Below are 24,693 nucleotides of genomic sequence, written 5' to 3' on the forward strand. Positions count from 1 at the left end.
ACAGATCATACCCAAGTATGGATAGACAAGAATTACGGGTAGAAGAGAGGAGCCTGAGCCTTGAATCAGAGAGTACAAAAAGTTGCAGACGGATCCAATCTGATCCAATATACCCATTAGTTGAGTCAGACAGAAAAGGCAACATCGGATCTGAAAGAGGAGTACTAATAAGAAAGAACATGTCCTTTCTTTTTTAAGTGTGCAACATACATGGCTTCTATCATTATGGTTCACACATATGTTCTCTAAACATATACTGAAGGCACAATAAAGATTTTTTTTTTCAAAACAAAGTTTGATGCAACTCAGGTACTGCAATTCTAAATGCAGACATTTTCCAGTGATGTACATTAGGATCAAGGTCCATACTGTATCAATGCCAAAAAATGAAATGAGAACAGCAAGCACTGAGCGTGCACCACCTAGCCCATCATGTGACATCATGGCAAGTGTCTCTGAAAATAAGGGCAAAAAAAAAAAAAAAAAACTTACAACTGTGCTATGAGGGGGACATCAAAAGCAGGGAAAACCACAACATTTATTCACCATGGACAGACTAACTCCAATCTACAGTCTTCTACATTCCTCTGCCCTGAAATTTACAAGAGTGCTGATGTTTCTTTGCATTTTCTTTCTTCTTTGCCTTGCTTAAGCATTGACATTCTTTGACTTTTCTTTTTCCTTGGCCTTGTATGGTTTCGCATCAAAATTTGTCATGCAAAGAAAAATAAGGAAAGTCCTCAGTTTAGGCATTCCTTTGTCATCTGCATAAATAGTTCTCTAGAAAGGTTTTCATACTAATCTGCTTATGAATTCTATAATGAGTGGTTCAATTCTTGAAAGATGTTCAAATGAATAAGACATTAATGACTGGCGTGCTCTCAAAAATCTGAAAATAGAATAGAGTAGGTTTTGACAATAATCTGGCACATTTTAGTATTTTATGAAAGTACAGAATGCAATAAAAATGATTCTGTGAAAACATCAATTATCTTAACAGTAAGCATTACAATATATTCTTTACAAAGAACAGCAAATGTAGTTTATCCCTGCTGGCAGACTCATACGCAAATTAGTCAACATGAGTAATGCTATAACATACATACATAAACAAACTGTATCTAAATTAACTGAATACAGCTTTCAAGTAATTTATCCCTAGCCTACCTTTGAAACCAGGGCTCGCTGTGTGGCAAAGCAGTGCTGCAGATAAAGTGCACTCTGATTGCAAGCCATACTGTGCAGCAGAACTTTAAGCACCCCACCCAGGATGCTTTCTTTGGATTCTGTCACAGATACAGTCTGCAATAAACGGGGAGAAAAATCAGATTTAGTTGCGCAGTAAGAAAAGTCATCAAGGTGCTCTTACAGAAATAACATTTTCCTTTACGATTTTCACATACTTTGTAAGGAATATATATATATATATATATATATATATATATATATATATTAAACATTGACACAGCAAATTAATTTTAAATACATCAGTGCAATTTCCTGTCCCACTCTGATGCACAGCCATTATGAATGCATTTTTTGTTACACCAACTCAATTTTTTAACTTTTTTAATCTGTGCAATCAAGCCCATATGAAGTGCTTATCCTGACAGTGAATCTTTGAGAGAAACTTCTGCAACAACATTAAAAGTGGGACTTAGATTCAATGATGTCACTCACTGTTCAGCCTGTTTTTTTTCAGTAGTTTGATGCCCCTCAGTACAGCACAACAACAATGTGACTTGTCCAGCATCAGCTGGCAAGTGCACCATTTCAAAGATATGCTACTGTGTACCATCTTTGGTTCTTCTGGCAAGAAAAATACAGCTCATTGTTAAAACTCAAGGGCAATTGTTAACACTAAGCCCACAATAATTATATACAGGCAAAGTTCTAGACCTCAACTCACAAATAAGGATGGTATGAAAGTATTTATGGTATTGCAACAATCTCACTTTCAAAACACCTATTGTTATGCTGAGTAGCTCATAAACAGTACTAGCTTTCTTCTAGGACACTATTCGTGCTGCAGTATTTTAACAAATAAGCCAAATCCCAAGCATCTAGCAAGACTATTCCAAGGTAGTGGACAGAAAAGGCAGGATTACTTGGATTAACACTCTACCAAACCAAATTCTACCCTGGACCTAGAGTAGGCATCTAGTTTACCATGTTTGTCAAATATCTGTTCAGGTTGCCGCTTCACAATTTATGAAGCAGATACAAGCTGCAGAACGTACAACTGCAACTGAATCCACACTGGTAACACATGTTAAGTATTTACCTTAAGAAAGGGGCAACCCAGTGGACCAGACACTTTGAATTAGTTCAATTTATTAACCATAAGTAAGACTCAAATACCTTTCATAAATATTCATGGAAATAAATAGCTGGTAAGACTGCAACTTCTGGTCAGAACAAAGATGAAGCCATGTTTTCACCTGCTTTCTCCACCAACCATTAAATAGCTGCTTTTCATAAGAGAAATTAAGATTTCATGCTGATTTCTAAACAAAATGTCACTGTTTAATTCATCTGACTGCTACATGAAAGTTAATACCAATGAAAAAGATGAAGATCCTGCGTAAAAATCTGCCACAGTGCAAAAGTACGCCATGAGGTGCAGTCTCCTAGGGAGTCAATCTAGACCACCCAGACATTCTGCTAGCTTTTTGTGGCGGAGATCACAAGGAAGCGCTGGATGAGAAATTCAACTGCTTGATGGCAAAATGACAGAAACTGTATGCCAGGATTGCACACTTAAAAACAGCAGTCTTTCCCATGCCAACCAATTAACTGAGAACACCTCAGACGTGATGCACTGGAAGCTCAGGTGAATTTTCCGGTGGCTAAAATCATATATATGTGGGCTAAGGGGAAAGTAAGAGTATATGCCAGGCATTCCTGAAAGAGAAGAGGCTAATGACTGCATTTTATGAAGACCAGAACTGCTTACTGGTCAGACATCTCAGATGAAGAAGCAAGAATAGAGTGTATTCAAAAAATATTCTTGACCTAGCACTCAGGGCTGAAAAATGGCTCATCTAATTCTGGTGAGGTTTGAAAGCTATGCTTTAAAGAACAGAATATGTTCAGCTTGTTGAAAGGGTGGGAAAATGATAGGGACAGCAAAAATTATAATGGACCACAACTGTGCCACAAACACAAGGATTAGGATTTGCCACCCAAGGAAAATAATTTTCTTGGGTGGCAAAAGCCAGGGTACCTTTTTGGCTGGGCTTGTATAGGCCCCAGGGCCGATAGCCTAGTGCCTACCTATGAACCTATGTGCAACTTTTCAGATGGTTATCTGCATCTGATGATTTTAACACCCAGTACAATAAAAAGGTTCATCAACTTTAAACACGCCAATTGAGGTAAAGTTAATTTAGTGTGCCTTCAGAGGAGGCTCCCCTGGGATGTTCAGACCATATCACCTCATATGGGTGTTGGCAAGTACATGAACACTTCTAGAGCACTGAAAGCATTGCAGCTCCTCCCTCTTTTTAGGAGGCAGCTCTAAAAGTGACGCTACAGTGAACCATCAAAACCGGCAGGTTTATATGGCTTGACTGAATGTTAGCATTGCATGTTTTGCAAATAATGTTCTTTAAGCAATTTTGGCTCAGCTGCCAACAAAGACAAAGTTATCCTTTGCTGCTTTTTTCCTGTTTTACTTGAGTACAATGTTATGGATACTTTACATCAACATAGTTTGTTCTGCATTGCCCTTTTAAGGACTAAAAAGTTCACTGACATTTTAAGAAGCAGATGTTGCTGTTCTGAACTTAGAAGGGCTACCTCATAGTTCAGCTAATGTCACTGTCTGCTCGTTGGATGGCCTTTAGCAAGCCTGAGAGCACTGAGATTTTTTTTGGTTACAACAGGAAATGTGTTTTACTTTATGAAATTAATACTGAAGATTTTTTTTGTGAATTTGTACTTTTGGTGGATAGCTTCAAAGTAGAACATTTAACAAACAGTCTGTCTACTCTGAAAGAACAGCTGACTGTTCAAAAGGGTCTTGGATATGGCAAAGAGGAGTGTTAACCTTGGAAGACCTTTACAATGGATTTTTTTTTTTTTGCACAGCATGTAATCTGACCACTACACAGCATGAATTGCTATTACCAGTCATTCAGGTTCTCTGTATTAGAAGAGGCATTTTGGAAGTAATACAAGAAGCACTATATATACATATAGTTTTTCATGCCTTTTTTCCCTGCACATTTTACCTGCTGCTGTTCATGTTTATTCGGCTCAGGGTTTAGCTGGTCCATGCTGCAGTTTTCATTCCCTGAGTAAGAAAAATTATGAAACAGAAGCTAATTTTGAAAAGATCAAAGCACTAATAAATCACCTACTAAAAGCAGATAATTTATTTGAAGGGAACTGCATATATTACCTTTGTGTAAGGGGGTATGGACTACCACCTGAGGGCAGGGGCTATGAACTAAATGCTGTCTCTAAAAAGATTGAAGTTCTCAGTAGTTTGACTAGTTGCTCATTTTTTTAATGGTTTAACAGATACTGTAAAGAAAGCCAAAGCATTTGCATACATAAAATTCATCTGTCTCAAGCTTAGCGTTTAAATTTACTGAAGTACAGTTTAACTCAAAGTTGAGCCTTATCCTTTGGGAGACAAAGATGTGTGGTCAACCTGAGCAGGAAATGAACTCCATCTGAATTACAAGAGCAGAAAATACACGGGGAAGGTTAAGTATATAATTATTAAATTATATCACCTCGTGGGTGCTGGCAAGTACATGAACACTTTTTTGGAGAGCCAGTTGATCAGTGTTTTATTCATTTAAATTTGCCTCCTGGGAATAAGATGGCTGGCCATACCAGGATTTTTTTTTAAACAAGAAACATCTTTATTATCATGTATGACATAAGCCATGTTACATTTATATAAGTGACAATAAACCTCAATGACACAATCTCAGTCGCAAACATTATACATTCCAAACCATGCCGACACAACTGTAGCTGCAAACTTTATACAGCACTTTTAACATATCCAGTCATTGTCAACCATCACATAGCTGATTCAAATCCTGCCTTCTTTTAAACCTCATTCCTCCTCTGCATGTACTGATCCCACAGTTCCCATTTTTCCTATGTAATTTGCTCCTACCCTTTTCTAAAGATTCCAGTTCCAGTTGTTTTAACTCTGTTACTATCTTCACTACTTCTAGTAAAGTTGGCTTGGACTCTGACTTCTTTTCTAGTAATTGCTTTTTTGGCGGCTATCATAATTAGACTAAGCAAGGCCTTACTATATCTTTGCAATTCCAAGTTTGTATCATAGCTCAAAAAAATAATTTCCTCAACCACTCCAACAGAGCCGTCTGCAGGGAATCTTTAAAGTCTATTAACTCATTACACTCCCAGAAAATATGTTCCCATTTACCTCTTTCTATCCATTACACCTCCAACATTTGCTGTATACCTGAGGAAAATACTTTGAAGTCTGCTTAGGGTATAAAAATACCTATGTAAGCACTTCCAGGCAAAGATCTGAAATCTATATTTTGTTGCATATTTGTGAGACATACATATATCCCCCCATTGTTTCTTTGTGAATTGCTTATCTAATCTCTCTTCCCGGTCCTTCCAAACCTCCTCTGATTGATTCTTATAATCATCAAGAAATATTTTATATACTCTACTAATTACTCCTTTCTTAATGGCACCTTCTGTTCTAGATTCTACTAAAAACTCTGCCAGTGCTGGTCTTTTGGTTAGGACCCCCTATTTCTTTCTCTTTGCCTATACTCTGATATCAATCCTTGAAATGGTAGGCACTCTTTAGCCTGCAGTCCAAATAAGTTCTTGGCATCTTCCCATTCTATTATCTTTCCCTCTGTAGTTAATTTGCTCCCTGTACCGTGGTTCTATGCCAGTTTTCTCCAGTATATTCCAGCACCATCTTGCCTACTGTCTGTATCCCTAACTGCAGTCAGCCCTATCGTCAGAATCTTCTTTCTCCATTACTGTGTTGGCTTAGTACTTAGAAGACTTTCTGTACTTTATGAGTATAATATTCTGTATGATTATTGTTCTCCCTAAAGGTCTAGCACCAAAATCCCAGTCTCTCCCTGTGACTTGAGCTTCCCCCTGTTTCATCATCAGTTTCCATTATGAATGACAGTTTACTGCTTGTGCTATATATATATAGGAGCCTTAAATGTGTTGCTCTGAAATACTCAAGTCAGCTTGGGTAATCCCAATCCGCCCTGCTCTATTGTAAGAATAAGCTTAGCCCACTTGACTCTTGTCATCTTATCCTCCCAGATAAAATTCTTCGGCTCTTTATTAATTGCTATCCACAACATTTCCTCTGGTTGATAAAAAAATGCCTGACCAGTGTACAAGACTAAAGGGACTAAAAACATTTTAACTGCTTGTATCTTACTATCAATAACCATATAATAGAGCTTCCATTTTCTCATTTTTTCTATAATCTTTTCTTTAGTCTCTTCCCACATATCCTTCGTTGCCACACCAGTATAATTTTTAATCCATACTCCTAAGTACTTAATTTTATCATGTTGCCATAAATATGGATATTGCTGAATCAATCTGTATGTGGGTATATAATTTATCACTATTGCTTTTGTTTTGACTCATTAATTTTGTATCCCAAAAAGGTCTGAAACTGTCTCAATATGTTCTACAGCACTGTAATGCCCCTTTCTGATTTTGTCAGGTATACAACAATGCCATCTGTAAACAGAGACAGCTTTTCTTGACTACCATACCAATTATATCCTTGAATTTCTGAGTTCCTTATTTTCTTTGCCAATGGTTCTAAATATAATGCAAATAATAAAGGGGAGAGAGGACATCCCCTGCCTGACTCTTCTGCTCAAGCAGAGAGCCTTACCAGGAATTTAACAGGAAAAGAGCCCCATTCAGAGGAAATAAGGTTAAAGGATGGGGACAGGAGTATGCATTTTTCAACTAATGAGATTTACTTGGCCCCACTTCTTTAAGATCTTCTTCTTTGGACAGGCAGATTAATAATAATATTCTAATGTTTGGAATGGTATATATATTGATTAAGTTGCTGCAGTCGCCCACCAATATTTGCACTTTTCTTTCTTACTGTTTTTATTCATACTCTAGGATAGATAAGGCCTTACAGGAGAACGGGATATTAAACCAGATTGCTCAACCTGGGTCTGTTTAGTCCCCGTTATTTGATACATTAAAAAGTCAACACTGCAGCTTTAAAAAATAATCCACTCAACTGTTTTACCTCTTAGCCTTTCTATGTTTCCATAGTGTTGTAGTTTCAGTTTGAAACCAAAGCTGGAAAACCTCGAGCTGGCTCATAAAAGATGATGTCACATCTGCCACAGCTCTTGCTGTAGTTCCCAGCACATTTCCTCACCCAAAGTGACGTAACCACAGCCTGATTTGAATGCTCTATAGATGAGCCAGTGAACCTCCCACATTGTGATGTCAGAGCTGCCTTGCCCAGCCCACTCTTACCCATAATAAAATAGACTTAGTGATGTGTGGAACTCTTTTTCTTAGTGAGTGTATCCTGTTGACTTTATTCGTCTGAGGGACTTCAGGACAGTTTGGATTGCCTGCATCTTTTCCAGAATTTTTTCCTTCATTAGTAAGGTAAGTCTTCCTAATGAAGCCAATTTTTAATTCTACATGGAGCCCCTGTTTGTATGCATTACTAGGCCTGATATTTTGTGCTCCCAAGTATTTTAGTGCACAGTGATAGACTGTATGATTTTTGTTAGTGCGTGTGCCATGTGCTTCCCTTTTGTATGCTGCTGCTGAGTTATTTGCTTACCGTAGCTCTTTTGTATTTATTGCTGCTGCTGTGTTATATTTAGGGGCTTTTTATTTTTTAATGCTGCTGCTCGGTTTCGTTTTCTTTGTAATGCTGGCATCTTGTAAATCTCAAGTCGCCGTGTGTTTGTCTGTGTGCATTCTGCCTTCTGGTTTTCCATCTTACATGCTGCTGGCTGAATGCTGAGTTAAAAGTATTAATGCCGAATTTTTTTTTTGGTTATTGATCCCAAAAGTAAGTTTTTTTTTTTTTTTGGTTAGACTTTACGAATTTTGTTTGTGCGTGTGCCACATGCTTTCCTTTTGTATGCTGCTGCTGAGTTATTTGCTTACCGTAGCTCTTTTGTATTTATTGCTGCTGCTGTGTTACATTTAGGGGCTCTTTATTTTTTAATGCTGCTGCTTGGTTTCGTTTTCTCTGTAATGCTGGCATCTCGTAAATCTCAAGTAGTAGTGTGTTTGACTGTGTGCATTCTGCCTTCTGGTTTTCCATCTTACGTTCTGCCGGCTGAATGTTGAGTTATAAGTATTACTGCCAATTTTTTTTTTGTTGTTGTTCTAGGTTACTTGTGATTAGATCTACAGCATGGCCTACATATTTTCTGGATGGCTTCTTTCAGCGCATAACTTCCATTAATGTAAAGCGCTGGAGTGGTTAGAGACGACAGCTTCATTGGAAAAACACGTACATTTGTTGCATCATTTTCAGAGGCAAAGCATTTACCCCCACACCTTACACACAAAAACTGAGAGCAATGCTGGTACCTAACACATGAGAAAATTAAAGGATACAACAATGATTAGTCAAACAGAGGATTTCTTGTTTTCCCTTTCCTGGGATAGTGGGTCTCTTTTGGGTTGGTTATTAGCTACAAGACACAATTTAACATTTAGTACCACCATAACAAAGAGAGCAAGCAGGGTTACAAAGGATGTGGTTGCATTATGTAGCTGTAAAACAACTTGGGATATGCAAAAAGATTTAATGGAATTGCTGTTCCATATGCTATTGTGCACAGGATAATACAAACCATTATAATTCTTGACTGTGTAATTTTGTTATAGGTGATAGCAATATAACGTTCAAACTGAGCAGCGACTATGGTTATCAATGATACACCATTCAGTGTACTAAGTATGTAGAAAGTTCCATTTTTAGTTGGATAAGGTAGGTCTTTGACATCAAATATCCCCTGATAATACCAACCAAAACCAATAAGGCAGTCACTTATGCTGGTACTGACCATAAAAATAAATCTGTTTTCCCCTCTGAGAGAAGGTGTTATTAGTATGGGGATAAGCACACAACTGCTGACCATGGCTGTAGCTGTGGCAAAGGCAGCGTGAAATACCATAAGTAAAACATTTCGAAAACTGTCTGTAGACACAGAGAGTGGGAGAGTCATGCTCACCTATTGTACTGCATGTTACAGGGTGTGAGATTTGTTATCATCCAGGTATGATGCTTACCTATTACAATCAGTTGTGCAGGTGATGTTTTACCTCTTATAGGTAGAAAACTCCCCAGTGAACACAAAGAGGGGACCTTAGAGCATAAAGCTGTTCCCTAAAAAATGCCTGAAATTATCGCTATAATGAGGAAAAAACTGCTGGGATTAATTATAATTGTTTGGTCTGTGACTTTTACAACAACTAGAAAGTCCCTCAGAGATGCAATAGCTCTTCACTAGTTCTACATTAGTATGTAAGAAACCACAACTGGAAATGGTGTAATGATCCATTAGCTAATGTTGAAATGTATACATTACAAATATTGAATCTGAGAGGTAGAATGGTCATACTATAATGGACACAGACAATCATCACACTTAAGTGGAGTGCCCCATGCAGTGGTGGGTTTCTTTATATGTGACATACAGCTGTAACAGTGTGAGTTATGTCACTAGTTTAGGATTTAGCTATTACATGTACACCGACATCTCTAGCTGCAGATCAGTTGCTTTCACACAGACAGATCTTGCTTGAGACACAGAAGGAGAGTATTTGTTGCTGAAGAGCTTTAGTTAGTACCTCAGAGCAGATTTAGGATTATTGCCCTGGAGATTAAGGATTTAGCTTGAAATATACATGTAGGATTTCATATGACGTGCCAGAAATGATAAAGTGAGCACCCATCACAATATTTTCTATGATGAGAAGCCACAAAGGTACTGCAGTCCAGAACCTGATAACAGGTGGGGATCGAGTTCTTAGATCAAATCCTCTAAGAAGGAAAATGTTAAATAACGTATAACAGTTTGAGAGTTTCCCCTTCTTCACATGTGCTAGTTGCCCTGTTAGGGACTGATAGAAAATTACTCACAAAACAATGTCTGGTTACTTTAGAGATGTACCCATGTGGGTCTAAAACCTCCAGCCTTGTACAAACTTTTCATCCTGAACACCTCTGCATCTCCCCTACAGGCAAAGGTAGACTTTCTTATTGAATTGTTCTGCAGATGAAGCCAAGGCATTAAGGTACTACAGAGAGTTTATGTGACTGATGGACCTAGTTGTAGACACTTAAAACTGAATAGCAAGGCAAGCAAGGGGGCAAGTGTGTGTGTGTGTGTGTGTGTGTGTGTGTGCGTGTGTGTGTGTGAATGCAAGCAAGGGGGCAAGTGGGTGTGTGTGTGAATGCAAGCAAGGGGGCAAGTGTGTGTGGGAATGCAAGCAAGGGGGCAAGTGTGTGTGTGTGAATGCAAGCAAGGGGGCAAGTGTGTATGTGTGTGTGAATGCAAGCAAGGGGACAAGTGTGTGTGAATGCAAGCAAAGAGGCAAGTGTGTGTGCGAGGAAAAATGTTTGAAACAATAAATTTAAAACACCCACTAAAACTGTACTGCATTGCACAAGGAATATAACTATATACAATCAGGAAGGTGTATTCAAGCACATGTGCATTTTTTGTCTGCAAGGGGCCTGTGATTTGAAAATAGCCCAAACCTAAAGTTAAACTTTAACTAACACTGGCTAAATGTATTATATTTGAATGTCAGTTTCAGTGCTGTTTCAATGTCCAGATTCTGACTGCAAGCAAGGGGCAAGTGTGTGTGTGTGACTGCAAGCAAGGGGGAAATGTTGCCTCTTTCGAGATATCTTGTGCTGCGAAGTTCACAGACACAGCTGATTGAGTAGATTTTACAGGGAGCTGAGAGATGCAGGGCCGCAAACGTTTAGTGCTGCTTATGTCTGCTTGCATTGCTAATTGCACAACAGGTAGTTTATTTCTTTTTGATGCAGAAGGCTGTGCTTTCTACTCACAGAGTACATACATGCATTTGTGAAACTGCACTGCGTTGCAAATGGGGTGGATGATGAACTCCTTTCTGGTGAAGATAACCAGTAACTATGAACCCGTTATAAGAATGACGTCCATTCCCTATTGCAGTATTACTAGCTTATTATTTGAGTGTAAGATAGACAAATTATTCCAAAAGGGCAACTAGGACTTTATTTGTTGATGACATTATGACTTACACAATTGTTTGCTAGTAGCAACCTCTTCCTTAGTTACAGATCTCTTGGAATTGTTTACATGACTTTTACTACTTCAGAAATTGTGCATATGTACTGATACAGGTAGACTGTAGAAGTCTGACTACACTTGTGATGGAAATGTTCAGAATTGGCCAGTATTGTCATTATTGATGCATGCATTTTGTTTCACTGTTTTCAGGAAAAATGTTCGAAACAGTAAATTTAAAACACCCACTAAAACTGGACTGCATTGTACAAGGAATATAATTCTATACAATCAGGAAGGTGTATTCAACAACATGTGCATTTTTCATGTGCAAGGGGTCTGTGATTTGAAAATAGCCCAAACCGAAAGTTAAACTTAAACTGCCACTGGCTACATGTATTTTCTTTGAATGTTGGTTTCAGTGCTGTTTCAATGTCCAGATTCTGACTGCAAGCAAGGTCGAAGTGTGTTTGAGACCGCAAGCAAGAGGGTAAGTGTGCGTGTGTGTGAACACAAGCAAGGGGGTAAGTGTGTGTGTGTCTGTGTGTGTGGCCGCAAGCCAGCAGGTAAGTGTGTGTGTGTGACCGCAAGCAAGGGGGTAAGTAAGTGTGTGGGAGACCGCAAGCAAGGGGCTAAGTGTGTGTGCGTAGGAGACTGCAAGCAAGGGGGTAAGTGTGTGTGTGTGGGAGACTGCAAGCAAGGGGCTAAGTGTGTGGGAGACTGCAAGCAAGGGGGTAGGTGTGTGTGTGTGTGTGGGAGACTGCAGGCAAGGGGGTAAGTGTGTGTGTGGGAGACTGCAAGCAAGGGGGTAAGTAAGTGTGTGGGAGACTGCAAGCAAGGGGGTAAGTGTGTGTGTGTGTGTGTGTGTGTGTCTGTGTGTGGCAGACTGCAAGCAAGGGGGTAAGTGTGTGTGTGGGGAGACTGCAAGCAAGGGGCAAGTGTGTGTGTGTGAATGCAAGCAAGGGGCAAGTGTGTGTGTGTGTGTGTGTGTGTGTGTGTGTGAATGCAAGCAAGGGGCAAGTGTGTGTGAATGCAAGCAAGGGGCAAGTGTGTGTGAATGCAAGCAAAGGGCAAGTGTGTGTGTGTGTGTGTGTGTGTGTGTGTGTGTGTGTGTGTGTGTGTGTGTGTGTGAATGCAAGCAAGGGGCAAGTGTGTGTGTGAATGCAAGCAAGGGGCAAGTGTGTGTGTGTGAATGCAAGCAAGGGCAAGTGTGTGTGAATGCAAGCAAGGGGCAAGTGTGTGTGTGTGTGTGTGTGTGTGTGTGTGTGTGTGTGTGTGTGTGTGTGTGTGAATGCAAGCAAGGGGCAAGTGTGTGTGTGTGTGTGAATGCAAGCAAGGGGCAAGTGTGTGTGTGTGTGTGAATGCAAGCAAGAGGCAAGTGTGTGTGTGTGTGAATGCAAGCAAGGGGCAAGTGTGTGTGTGTGTGTGAACACAAGCAAAGGGGTAAGTGTGTGTGTGTGTGACTGCAAGCAAGGGGGTAAGTGTGTGTGTGTGTGTGTGTGTGTGTGTGTGTGTGTAAATGCAAGCAAGGGGCAAGTGTGTGTGTGTGTGTGTGTGTGTCTGTGTGTGTGTGAATGCAAGCAAGGGGCAAGTGCGTGTGCATGTGTGTGTGAATGCAAGCAAGGGGAAAGTGTGTGTGTGTGAACACAAGCGAAGGGGTAAGTGTGTGTGTGTGTGTGTGTGTGTGTGTGTGTGTGTGTGTGTTTGACTGCAAGCAAGGGGGTAAGTGTGTGTGTTTGTGTGTGGGAGACTGCAAGCAAGGGGGTAAGTGTGTGTGTGTGTGTGTGTGTGTGTGTGTGTGTGTGTGTGTGTGTGTGTGTGTGTGTGTGAGAGAGACTGCAAGCAAGGGGGCAAATGTGTGTGAGAGACTGCAAGCGAGGGGGCAAGTGTAGGTGGGAGACTGCAACCAAGGGGGCAAGTGTGTGTGTGTGTGTGTGTGTGTGTGTGTGAGACTGCAAGCAAGGGGGCAAAAGCAAGGGGGCAAGTGTGTGTGTGTGTGTGTGAGACTGCAAGCAAGGGGGCAAGTGTGTGTGTGAGACTGCAAGCAAGGGGGCAAGTGTGTGTGGGAGACTGTAAGCAAGGGGGCAAGTGTGTGTGGGAGACTGCAAGCAAGGGGGCAAGTGTGTGTGTGGGAGACTGCAAGCAAGGGGGCAAGTGTGTGTGTGAGACTGCAAGCAAGGGGGCAAGTGTGTGTGGGAGACTGCAAGCAAGGGGGCAAGTGTGTGTGTGTATGTGTGTGAATGCAAGCAGAGGGCAAGTGTGTGTGTGTATGTTTGTGTGAATGCAAGCAAAGGGCAAGTGTGTGTGTGTGTGAATGCAAGCAAGGGGCAAGTGTGTGTGTGTGTGTGTGTGTGTGTGTGTGTGTGTGTGTGCAAGCAAGGGGCAAGTGTGTGTGTGTGTGTGTGTGCGCGTGTGTGTGAATGCAAGCAAGGGGCACAAGTGTGTGTGTGTGTGAATGCAAGCAAGGGGCAAGTGTGTGTGCGTGTGTGTGCATGCGCGTGAATGCAAGCAAGGGGCAAGTGTGTGTGTGTTAATGCAAGCAAGGGGAAAGTGTGTGTGTGAATGTAAGCAAGGGGCAAGTGTGTGTGTGTGTGTGTGTGTGTGTGTGAATGCAAGCAAGGGCAAGTGTGTGTGTGTGTGTGTGTGTGTGTGTGTGTGAGAATGCAAGCAAGGGGCAAGTGTGTGTGTGTGTGAATGCAAGGGGCAAGTGTGTGTAAATGCAAGCAAGGGGCAAGTGTGTGTGTGTGTGAATGCAAGCAAGGGGCAAGTGTGTGTGTGTGTGTGTGTGTGTGTGTGTGAATGCCAGCAAGGGGCAAGTGGCCTATTTCCCAATTTCTTGTGCTGCGAAGTTCATAGATACAGCTGAGTGAGTCGATTTTACAAGGAGTTGAGAGATGCAGGGGCACAAAAGTTTAGTGCTGCTTATGTCTGCTTGCATTGCTAATAGCACAACAGGTAGTGTATTTCCTTTTCATGCAGAAGGCTGTGGGTTCTACTCACACTGTAGATAGATGCATGTGTGAAACTGTACTGCATTGCAAATGTGGTGGATGATACACTCCTTTCTGGTGAAGATGACCAGTAACTATGAGCCTGTTATCAGTTTGCCGTCCATTCCCTATTGCAGTATTACTAGCTTATTTCAGTGTAAGGCAATTTATTCCACTAAGGCAACAGGGACTTTATTTGTTGATGACATTATGACTTATAAAATTGTTTGCTAGCAGCAACCTCTCCATTAGTTACAGATCTCTTCAATGTGGAATTATTGACATGACTTTTTTACTAATTCAGAGATTATGCATCTGTACTGATTCTGGTGGACTTAGCAGTCTGACTCGACTTGTGATGGAAATGTTCAGAATTGGGCAGTATTGTTATTATTGGTGCATGCATTTTGTTTCACTGTTTTCAGGAAAATGTTTGAAACAAAAAATTTAAAACACCCACTGAAACTGTACTGCATTGCACAAGGAATATAATTATATACAATCAGGAAGGTGTATTCAAGAACATGTGCATTTTTTGTCTGCAATGGGTCAGTGATTTAAAAATAGCCCAAACCTAAAGTTAAACTTTAACTAACACTGGCTAAATGTATTATCTTTGAATGTCGGTTTCAGTGCTGTTTCAATGTCCAGATTCTGACTGCAAGCAAGGGGCAAGTGTGTGTGTGTGTGTGACTGCAAGCAAGGGGGAAATGTTGCCTCTTTCGGGATTTCTTGTGCTGCGAAGTTCATAGATACAGCTGATCGAGTAGATTTTACAAGGAGCTGAGAGATGCAGGGGCGCAAAAGTTTAGTGCTGCTTATGGCTGCTTGCATTGCTAACAGCACAACAGGTAGTGTATTAACTTTTGATGCAGAAGGCTGCGGGTTCTACTCAGACTGTACATAGATGGTTTTGTGAAACTGCACTGCACTGCAAATGGGGTGGATGATGCAGTCCTTTCTCATGAAGATAACCAGTAACTATGAACCTGTTATCAGTTTTCCGTCCATTCCCTATTGCAGTATTACTATCATATTGTTTTAGTGTAAGACAGGCAATTTATAGTGTGTGTGAGACTGAGACTGAGTGTGAGACAGACTGACTGACTGAAGTAACTGACTGAGTGAAGTGATGAAGTGACTGACTGAGTGAAGTGACTGACTGAAGTGATTAAGTGACTGACTGAGTGAAGTGATGAAGTAACTGAGTGAAATGAGTGACTGAGGGTGAGTGAGTGACTGACTGAGGGTGAGTGAGTGACTGACTGACTGAGGGTGAGTGAGTGACTGATTGACTGAGGGTGAGTGAGTGACTGACTGAAGTGAGTGAGTGACTGAGGGTGAGTGAAGTGAGTGAGTGACTGAGTGACTGAAGGTGACTGAGGGTGAGTGAAGTGAGTGACTGAGGGTGAGTGATGACAGAGGGTGACTGAGGGTGAGTGAGGTGAGTGGCTGCGGGTGAGTGATGACTGAGGGTGAGTGAAGTGAGTGACTGAAGGTGACTGAGGGTGAGTGACTGAAGGTGACTGAGGGTGAAGTGAGTGAGTGACTAAGGGTGAGTGAAGTGAGTGAAGGTGACTGAGGGTGACTGACTGAATGTGAGTGAGTGGGTGATGTGAGTGGGTGACTGAGGGTGAGTGACTAAAGGTGAGTGAGTGAAGTGAGTGGGGTGATTGAGTGAAGTGAGTGAGTGAAGTGAATGAGTGACTGAGGGTGAATGAGTGAAGTGAGTGAGTGACTGAAGGTGAGTGAGTGAGTGAGTGACGGTGAGTGCGTGAGTGAGTGAAGTGAGTGAGTGAATGAAGGTGACTGAGGGTGAGTGAAGTGAGTGAGTGAATGAAGGTGACTGAGGGTGAGAGAGTGAAGTGAGTGAGTGAGACTGACGGTGATTGACTGAGGGTGAGAGAGTGAGTGACTGACTGAGGGTTAGTGAATGAGTGACTGACTGAGGGTGAGTGAATGAGTGACTGACTGAGGGTGAGTGAATGAGTGAGTGACTGACTGACTGAGGGCGAGTGAATGCAGTACATTGCACACAAGCACATTTCCTGACTATAGAAATATTGTATGAAGAACAGACATTGTGTACAAAAACAGACAATATACAAATTACAATTCAAAGTTGTGTTTGTCAGGACCACCCAACAGATATCACTGAGGTATATCTCTATTTATTTAAATGGAGGGTGCTCCATTGTGCCTTTGTGCACTGGGAAAAAAAATCAAGGCAGTGATTTAAAAACACGGTGTCATAAAGGTGCATTGCAATTTGCGAGTATTACAGTTGCATGGACTCACGTTTGGAAATCTGAATACATGTATGTATGCCGTCGCCCTATCTGAAATCAGCCCAAGGATGAAGTTTCTCCATCAGTTGCAAGAGTGCAATTTCTTTGAATGAGGGTTTCAGAACAGTGGCAAAGTGTCATTTTCAAGGGCATAGGAACTGGAATGGCAAGCATGTTCACATTGTGGGACCATTGCTTTTGCCTAACAGTACTTCTGGAATGCAAAATCTCTAGTACTACAGTCTTGCCACATTAAAACAGACTGTGCGTTAACAGTACTTCAGTCACACTGCACAATTGTCTGTATTCTAAACCTACATTTGCCTATTACCACAATTAGTTCAAAGGACACATAGGCCTACCTCTAGTTTGGTTTTCTACCTGTGGCCTGTAATTCTTATATGTTAAGTTTTAGTTGTGGTTTTTGTTGCAGTTGACCTTCCCATAACCATTACATTGTGTGTTCTGGGTTGTCTGGAAGACCATCGGCTTATATTTCTGCAACTGCATTCTATGTGCTCATGCTGCCTTCTGGACTGCTGATTCTACTTACATTCCTCTTTTGTAATATCATTACATGCCTTCTGTTATATATAGTTATACCTTACTTTGCCCATTACCGAACTGAATCACAGTCACTGGCATCTTCAGTGAGGGTGATTGATTTTTCAGCCAGGCTGCCGTATATATGGACGTATATGTGCATGCTATATTGTGGACGCTGAACACATTTGTTTTTTCTGCATTGAACAATTTTCATGCATTTCTTTGGCTGTTTATTCTCTCCCACATTGTAACAGCTCCCATGGCAGGGCACAGTCAAAGTACTGCAAGACAGGGCTATCAATTTGAGCCCAGGTATCGACCTGGAGAGCCAAGGAAGCGGCGCCGTTCATGCAACAGTGGTGAGAATGAACGGCCTTCTCTGGACCCTGATTACAACAGTCTGTCAAGTATGACATGGTGCTTATGTGGCAAATGCGCAATGATAACCACGTCGCGCAAATACCTATGTTGTGTGTCATCCCAACGAACAATTGAAAAATGGGCAGAAATAATCAGCATCGGATCACATTGCATGCATAACTGTGCATCCACAGTTTGAATCGGCCTGCCTTTATACACATGTTTTAAAAACAATATTCAGGCTTCTGTGTCAGCGTAGAGGGCGGTACCAACCAACACAGTGGACAAACAAGTTGTCTGTCTGTGTGTGTGTGTCTGTCTGTGTGTATGTCTGTCCGTGTCTGTGTGTCTGTCCGTGTCTGTCTGTGTCTGTCTGTGTGTGTCTGTGTGTGTGTCTGTCTCGCTCTGTGTGTGTGTCTGTGTATGTGTGTCTCGCTCTGTGTGTGCGTGTGTCTGTGTGTGTGTGTGTGTGTGTGCGTGTGTGTGTGTGTGCGTGTGTGTCGCTCTGTGTGTGTGTGTCTCGCTGTGTGTGTGTGTGTGTGTGTGTGTGTGTGTGTGTGTGTGTGTGTGTGTGTGTGCCTCGCTCTGTGTGTGTGTGTGTGTCTCTCTCGCTGTGTGTGTGTTTGTGTGTGTGTGTCTCGCTCTCTGTGTCTCACTCTGTGTGTCTGCGTGTGTGTGTCTTGCTCTCTGTATCTGTCTGTAACCACAGCAATGGTCTGTATTTCAGGTTGTACTGGGTTTTGGCGTACCGTGCATATGTGTTGTGGGTGCATAACAATCGAAGGCTGGGATTTGGAAATCGCATGGTGCTTCCCACTTGTGTCGTGTTGCAAATTTGAGCACAGTTTCCACGTGAAGATGATGATTCTTACACGGGATTTAAACCTTTTGAGGGACTATGGATTTTTTCCGAACACTGACATGTCAATTAAAGTAGTATTACTATAGCTGTGTGTTGTTTGTCACAATTGACAAAATGGATTTTACTTTTCAAAGCCTGTATACCCTACCTTATTTTGAAATTTGTGTACTAATAAAGTGCGTGAATCATTATGACTTGGATACTTAATGTTTCATGTGTGCTTCTGTCTAACATTGCCTTAAATTAACAGTGCTCTGAGAGCAGTGTAGTACTTACAGCCCTTTTGACTGTTGTATATCATCATGGTGATTGCGTCTTTCTACAGCAATATTTGCACAACATGCAATCCATGGCGAATGTCCACCAGTGCAACTGGTACCATTCTTCCTGTGGCCCACCATGCAAACAAACTAAATGTATGTGGTCCTAGAAATGTTTTTTAATTCTGTACCGGTTCTGCCACACCGCATATGTAAGACTAATGAATTCCTAAGGTTTTTGGCTGCAGCAGAGTTACCATTCGATCACTATATTCCAAGCTTGGTGATTGCACTTATTTGCAGCACAAAGTGTTGAAGTTGTGGTAAGGGGAGAAATTCACCTGAAATAAAACTCCTTTTACATTGCTAATGTAGAAAAGTAGTGTTTTACAGTGCCCTGGTTTGAATCAGAGGAATTGTCGACTTCATGTGTCACGTAAAGCCTGGGAACAAGGATAAACTTTGACCGCAGAGCAACTAAGGTGGATGGCTGTGACACTGACAAATGTATTTCATGTCTGTGTCACATGAAGGCAGCCATTATTAAAGTTGGATATTTCATTGAACATCGATTCGAACCATTGAAGTCTTACAGGTTGTACCAATGTTATCATGCAGTCTAATCAGTTTACCATGAATGAGTTTTGTGATGCCTGTATGTGATTTGATATAGTACTTATTATTTTTATTAAGTGATCGTCAAAATGCCATCCTGCTTTGCAATCAACTGTAGTATGCGCCAAGACAATCTGCCACAGGGGTATCATTCCATCGGTTTCCACGTGACATCAACCTGTGTAGACAGTGGGTGATTAACTGTGGTAGAGATGTAGGTAGCATACCGAATTTTGTTAAGGCACCATTGAGTAGTGCAAAGCCACGACATTTCCTCTGATCCAAACATTTCGAGGAGAGCCAGTTTCACCTTGACTATCAGCATCAGCTACTTCCTGATGAGATGAAGCCCGAGCATCCAATTCGGAGATAAATAAAAGGGGCAGTACCATCAATATTCGCTCTTTCGACCAGCAAGACACGGACATCTTCAGTACATCGGCTGCAGCAGAAACAGCAGCAGAAGATAAGAACATGGATTAGAGCACTGAAAGGTTTAATCAGCCTACTGTCATTTGCTTAGTGGGATACTGGCACTGTATGCATTTCAATTTGCAACAGTTAATGGATGGACTTTTCCATGCATCTTATTGAAGACCTGAGTACAACACAGCATACATTGCAAGACCTTGTGAAAGAGCAACGGTCTGTCCAATGCAAGGTGAGTGTAATTGTATTGTCTCTCCTCAGCATACAAATCATTACTCACTACTCAGGTGAATGTAATTTTAATGAGTCATAATTTGTATCTGTTGCAGAGTAATATGCATGTCCAGCTACAGAATCAAAGGGATCCTGATAATGAGGCGTCAAGACACAATGTGGTGGAAGACCAAATGGAAGACTGCCAAGTGAGTCAAGAATCTGTGGAGGTAAGTTTTGATGAAAACTTAGTGGAACATGTATGTGTGGATAAGCATTTAGTCTACTGGTGTGGTTATGGTTGTCTGAGGAATCAAAATAATTCTACATGAAAATTTTTGTCTGGAGTTCATTATGAGTCCATTGAATATATTGACTCAGGATCGCAGCGATCCAAATGCTTATGCTGTCATGACAGTGATAATGTGCATGTAGAGGTTTATACTTGTATATTTAAACTTTGTCATTAGTCGAGCATTGACTGATTAATAATTGTTATGTGATTGTAGGTTCAAACGACAGAATTGTATGAAGAGGTAGTCGAAGGCATGGAAGTGTACGCAATGGAGATTGGGATTTGCAGTCTGAGTACAGTTGCATGCCAGACAAAGTTTCGCCAAAAGAAAGGTAGCAGCATAGGAATTCAAGCCAAGCTAATGGACCTTCAAACACTACCATGCACTATGATTGATGCAGCTGTATAGGTTCCAGAAGTAGGAGTCTCACCACCGATAGACCACACATATTTCAAAAACTCCAAGGTTGTACAAACAGAACTGAGTGAGCCCGGACCAGAACAGCACAGTTTCACTAATGCCAATCATCACCTGAGTGAGAGTACATGCCACAATGAAAAGGATGAGAGTTGCAATGACGAGGCCACTTGTAGCTACAGTGCATACACCACTGTGGAGATGACAGACTGCAGTACTCCGGTCAAGCTACATAAGGACGTCCATAACACGAGCATGCATAGCAGCTCCTCACTTTCGCAGTGGACAGATGATGCTGTAAAGGATCCGACTGGTTGTACACTTCTGACAACTTGTCTACGTCAGAGATGGAAGACACAGTGCTGGAAAAGGACGAAGATGATAAGTGAATCAAAGTTCATTGTGTTTGAGTCCTGCCTGGATTGCGTGTTGTTAAAACTGACCTGTCCATAATGCCACACACCAGCCGTGGAACTGAAGAAAGTGAAGTTGGGATCCTATGTCTCAGTGAAGGTATCATGCATTAGTGGACATGAAGTTCTACAATGGGAAAGTCAACCATTAATAGGCCGAATGCCAGTTGGAAATCTTCTACCTCACATCATCTGTACTTTTCAGTGGAAGTATGTATGCACATATAGCGCGATTCTGTGCTTATCTAGGACTGGAATTTATAAGTGAAACCACATTCTATTCTATTCAACGAGAGTATTTATTCCCAGTTTTGCAGCATACCTGGACACAGCATCAGACTTGTCTGCTAGAAGATGCAATGGGTAAGGAAGTAATGTTAGCTGGAGATGGGCAGTGTGATAGTCCAGGTTATTCTGTCAAGTACTGCTGCTATAGCATGATGGACCTGGACTCTGGATTCATTGTCGAATTCTGTCTGGAGCAGGTCTGCAGCTGTGTATCCTCGGTGGCACTGGAGAAGAAAGCTTTTAAGAAGTGCATGAAAAACTTGCTGGATAAGAATGTGAATGCAAGCCTTGTGGCGACAGACAGACATACTGGGATAAGGTTATTGATGCGCACAGAATTTCCAAAGGTGGATCATCAGTTTGATGTGTGGCATACGACAAGAAATTTGACTAAGAAAATCACTGAAGCTGGAAAAAGGAGAGGCAAGCAAGACTTACTACAGTGGTGACACAGTATTTCAAATCACCTGTGGTGGTGTGCTGAAACGTGTGAAGGGGATGAAGTCATACTAGAGGAGAAATGGTTGTCATTGCTCTACCATGTAACCGACCAACACAATTGGGGTGGGGGCAAGAAGGTTTCCCGTTGTGGACATGAAATGCCAATCATCGATGGAAATGAGACAAAGTGGCTGGAAGAAGATGATGCATGTCACAGTGCATTGAAGAGAATTGTTGCAAACAAATTTCTCATTAAAGATTTGAAGCACATCACCAAATTCTGCCACACTGGTGACCTCGAGGTGTTCCATGCATTATTGTGCAAGTATTGCCCCAAGTTTGAGCACTTTAGTTTTGCAGAGATGAAAGCAAGAATCATACTTGACATCCTGGATCATAACGAGAACCTTCATCGTGAGCGAGCAGTGGTGAGATTCCCTAAAAAGAAGTCAGCAGCAAAGAGAGAGCTTAGGTATTGTGTGGTGCACCCGAAAGCAAAACAGGAATGGGTAGCCAAACCAATATTTGAGAAGAGAAAGTTTGACTACATATATGACCTGATGTTGGAAGTTATAAAAGCTAAGCGAGGCATCTTGGAAATGCAACCCATGTCCATACCTGACATACCAAAGAATGTTGCTAGGTGTGAACGTCCTGAGAAGACTATGGTGATTGCTAGACATATTTCACGATTTGGTAACGGTAGTAAACATCCAGGTTGAAACAGCACAGTTGCTACTGTAGACTGGGTAAGTAAATTGTGACACTCTATACTTTTTTCGTTTGACCTAATGTGGACCGATAATATCCCCAGCTATTGATGGTAATGGGTGATACTACCCCTACACCCTAAATAGCTCACTACAGTTAAAGTAAATTAACTGTTTTATGTGCATAGGAGCACTGCCACAACATGCACGATCAGCCCTTATTGACCAATTCAAAGTGACACCCATTGGGATGCCCCCGGGCATTCTGTACTGCTTCAGAGATCTTACTGGAACTGGCCCACTGGTGGGGCATACCTGAAATGCACCTGTTCACCTTTTCCAACAGGCAACTTGGCTGGCATTGCAGCAGGACAACAGAATCAAAGGCAGTGGTAAGCGATGGCCTCTCCACCTCTTGGCAGGGGAAATTTCTGCATGCTTTACCACCCTTCCCATTATTTCGAAATGTGCAGCTGAAAATTAAGCTGGACGAAGCATACATCTTTATGTTGACTCACTACTGGCCAAGACAGCACTGGTTCCCCCTCTTAGGTCAATTACAGCAAATTACCCCACTCAGTGGACCAGCTAAACACAGGAGGGATCAGAGTTGCACAAGTAAATCTTGCCTATCGAAGAGGAAAAGATTTTCCATACAGTTTTACAAGGTTTTTGGAGCCCCAGGAAAGTGTCATCCCTCTAATCCTGTCTTGTGTGTAACCGAATACAGACAGGTGCATACTCTACTATAAAAGGACAGTTTTTTGATATCTCAGCTTGTCTCACCCTGGACCCACCCTTATCATACAGACTACCTACAAAACCTTCTGGAAAGGGGTTCTTCACCTAAGACCCCATATGAAACAGACACCTCCTCCATGGGTTATTTAACTAGAAGTTCGAACTACTCAACAGAGCCCCCTTTGAGCCAGATGCTAAAGCCTCACCTAAATGTTTACACATGAAGTACTGGCATTTGATGGGTTGTAACCTCAGACTGGAGGGTCTCCCAGCTAGTATATGTAATGTCTGACCCACCTTTCCTAACCTTCCATCTTGACAGGCTTTCGCTCAGGACCAACCGGTCCTTCATGGCAATGATGCATGACCTATCCCTGAACCAGGCCATACACCAACCCACTTTTTTCCCTAAACCGCAGGGTGATAGGGATAGTTATCCACACTCTGGATGTTCACAGACCGATTTGGATTTATGCCCGTAACACCAAGTGTAAATCAATTCTCCCTAAACCGCAGGGTGATATGGATAGTTATCCATACTCTGGATGTTCACAGACTGATTTGGTTTTATGCCTGTAACACCAAGTGTAAATCAGTTCAGGATTTTGTCTCTTTTCACCCCAGGGCTGTGTGGAAAGTAGTGGTCATACTGAACATTTCAGCCTCTTTTCTCCAAGGTAATTACATTTTGCTACCTGTACCATGGAAACACATTGCATGGAAGTACTGCAGCTCACTACAGAAGAGCAATGGCCTCTTCAGGAGACTTAAGGAACGTGACCCCAATGCTATCATTGAAGTAGCTAGTTGTTCCTTAGTACAGACTTTATGTAAAAAATGCAAGCTGGACAAAATCACAATGGCCAGAGCAGGATTGGCCCGGGCTGTCCTCCATGGTTTCCTAGGGAAACATCTACCAGACCAGGCAGCCTTCAAGGTGAGCTGTGGAAGTCACCCACGTGGAACAGTATAACAGTGGAATCGGAGGACATCAAAGTTGTGTGAAATATTACCATAAATATAGATGTCCATGTCTTCCATGTTGCAGTATTCCTTCACCCCCCCCCCCCCCATGAGTGTACACTTGCTCCTGTGGGTGGCAGTGGATGGACTATGCCATCTGTAGGCCTGGCTCCTACTGGTGCTTCTGTTATTAGGGCTGGTGTGTGTGGACATCACTTTTACAGCCCATGCTCATAGAGCTACACAAAGTGCAGAGGCACGTTAGGACGGAAACATTGGAGTAGTGGCCATATGTAGGCAAAAGATAGGGAACCACATGTGAAATAATGCAACATGGTAGAGAATGACACTTATGTTTAAGATTTTACAAAACTATTCTGTCCAAACTGCCAATAAAGAGGGACAGTGATGGGTTGATCAGACATGCAGTAGGTGTCTCCTCCACAGGTGGTGGCACATCATGTAGAAGAAAATGTCCATATATCCTGGTCCTTAAATGTGGTAAGGGTAGGTGACGGTGTTTGCGAGCATGTAACTAATCGGACACTTCAGAGGAATAGTTAGGATGCAGGCATT

At 41.8% G+C, this 24,693-nt stretch overlaps 1 protein-coding gene across 1 annotated transcript in view; it reads right to left on the bottom strand.

The window, feature by feature from the left end:
* The window catches only part of DOCK7 (dedicator of cytokinesis 7), a 3,076,229-nt gene that overhangs the window by 505,217 nt on the left and 2,546,319 nt on the right, over nucleotides 1–24,693 (bottom strand). Inside the window, exon 37 of the mRNA XM_044085545.1 lies at nucleotides 1,168–1,302. Within this exon, the coding sequence (XP_043941480.1) occupies nucleotides 1,168–1,302 (135 nt within the window). The remainder of the gene's footprint in view (nucleotides 1–1,167; nucleotides 1,303–24,693) is intronic.

This window comes from Protopterus annectens, chromosome 10.part0 (genome assembly GCF_019279795.1).
Source record: "Protopterus annectens isolate FY-2018-M chromosome 10.part0, PAN1.0, whole genome shotgun sequence".
Classification (NCBI taxonomy): domain Eukaryota; kingdom Metazoa; phylum Chordata; order Ceratodontiformes; family Protopteridae; genus Protopterus; species Protopterus annectens.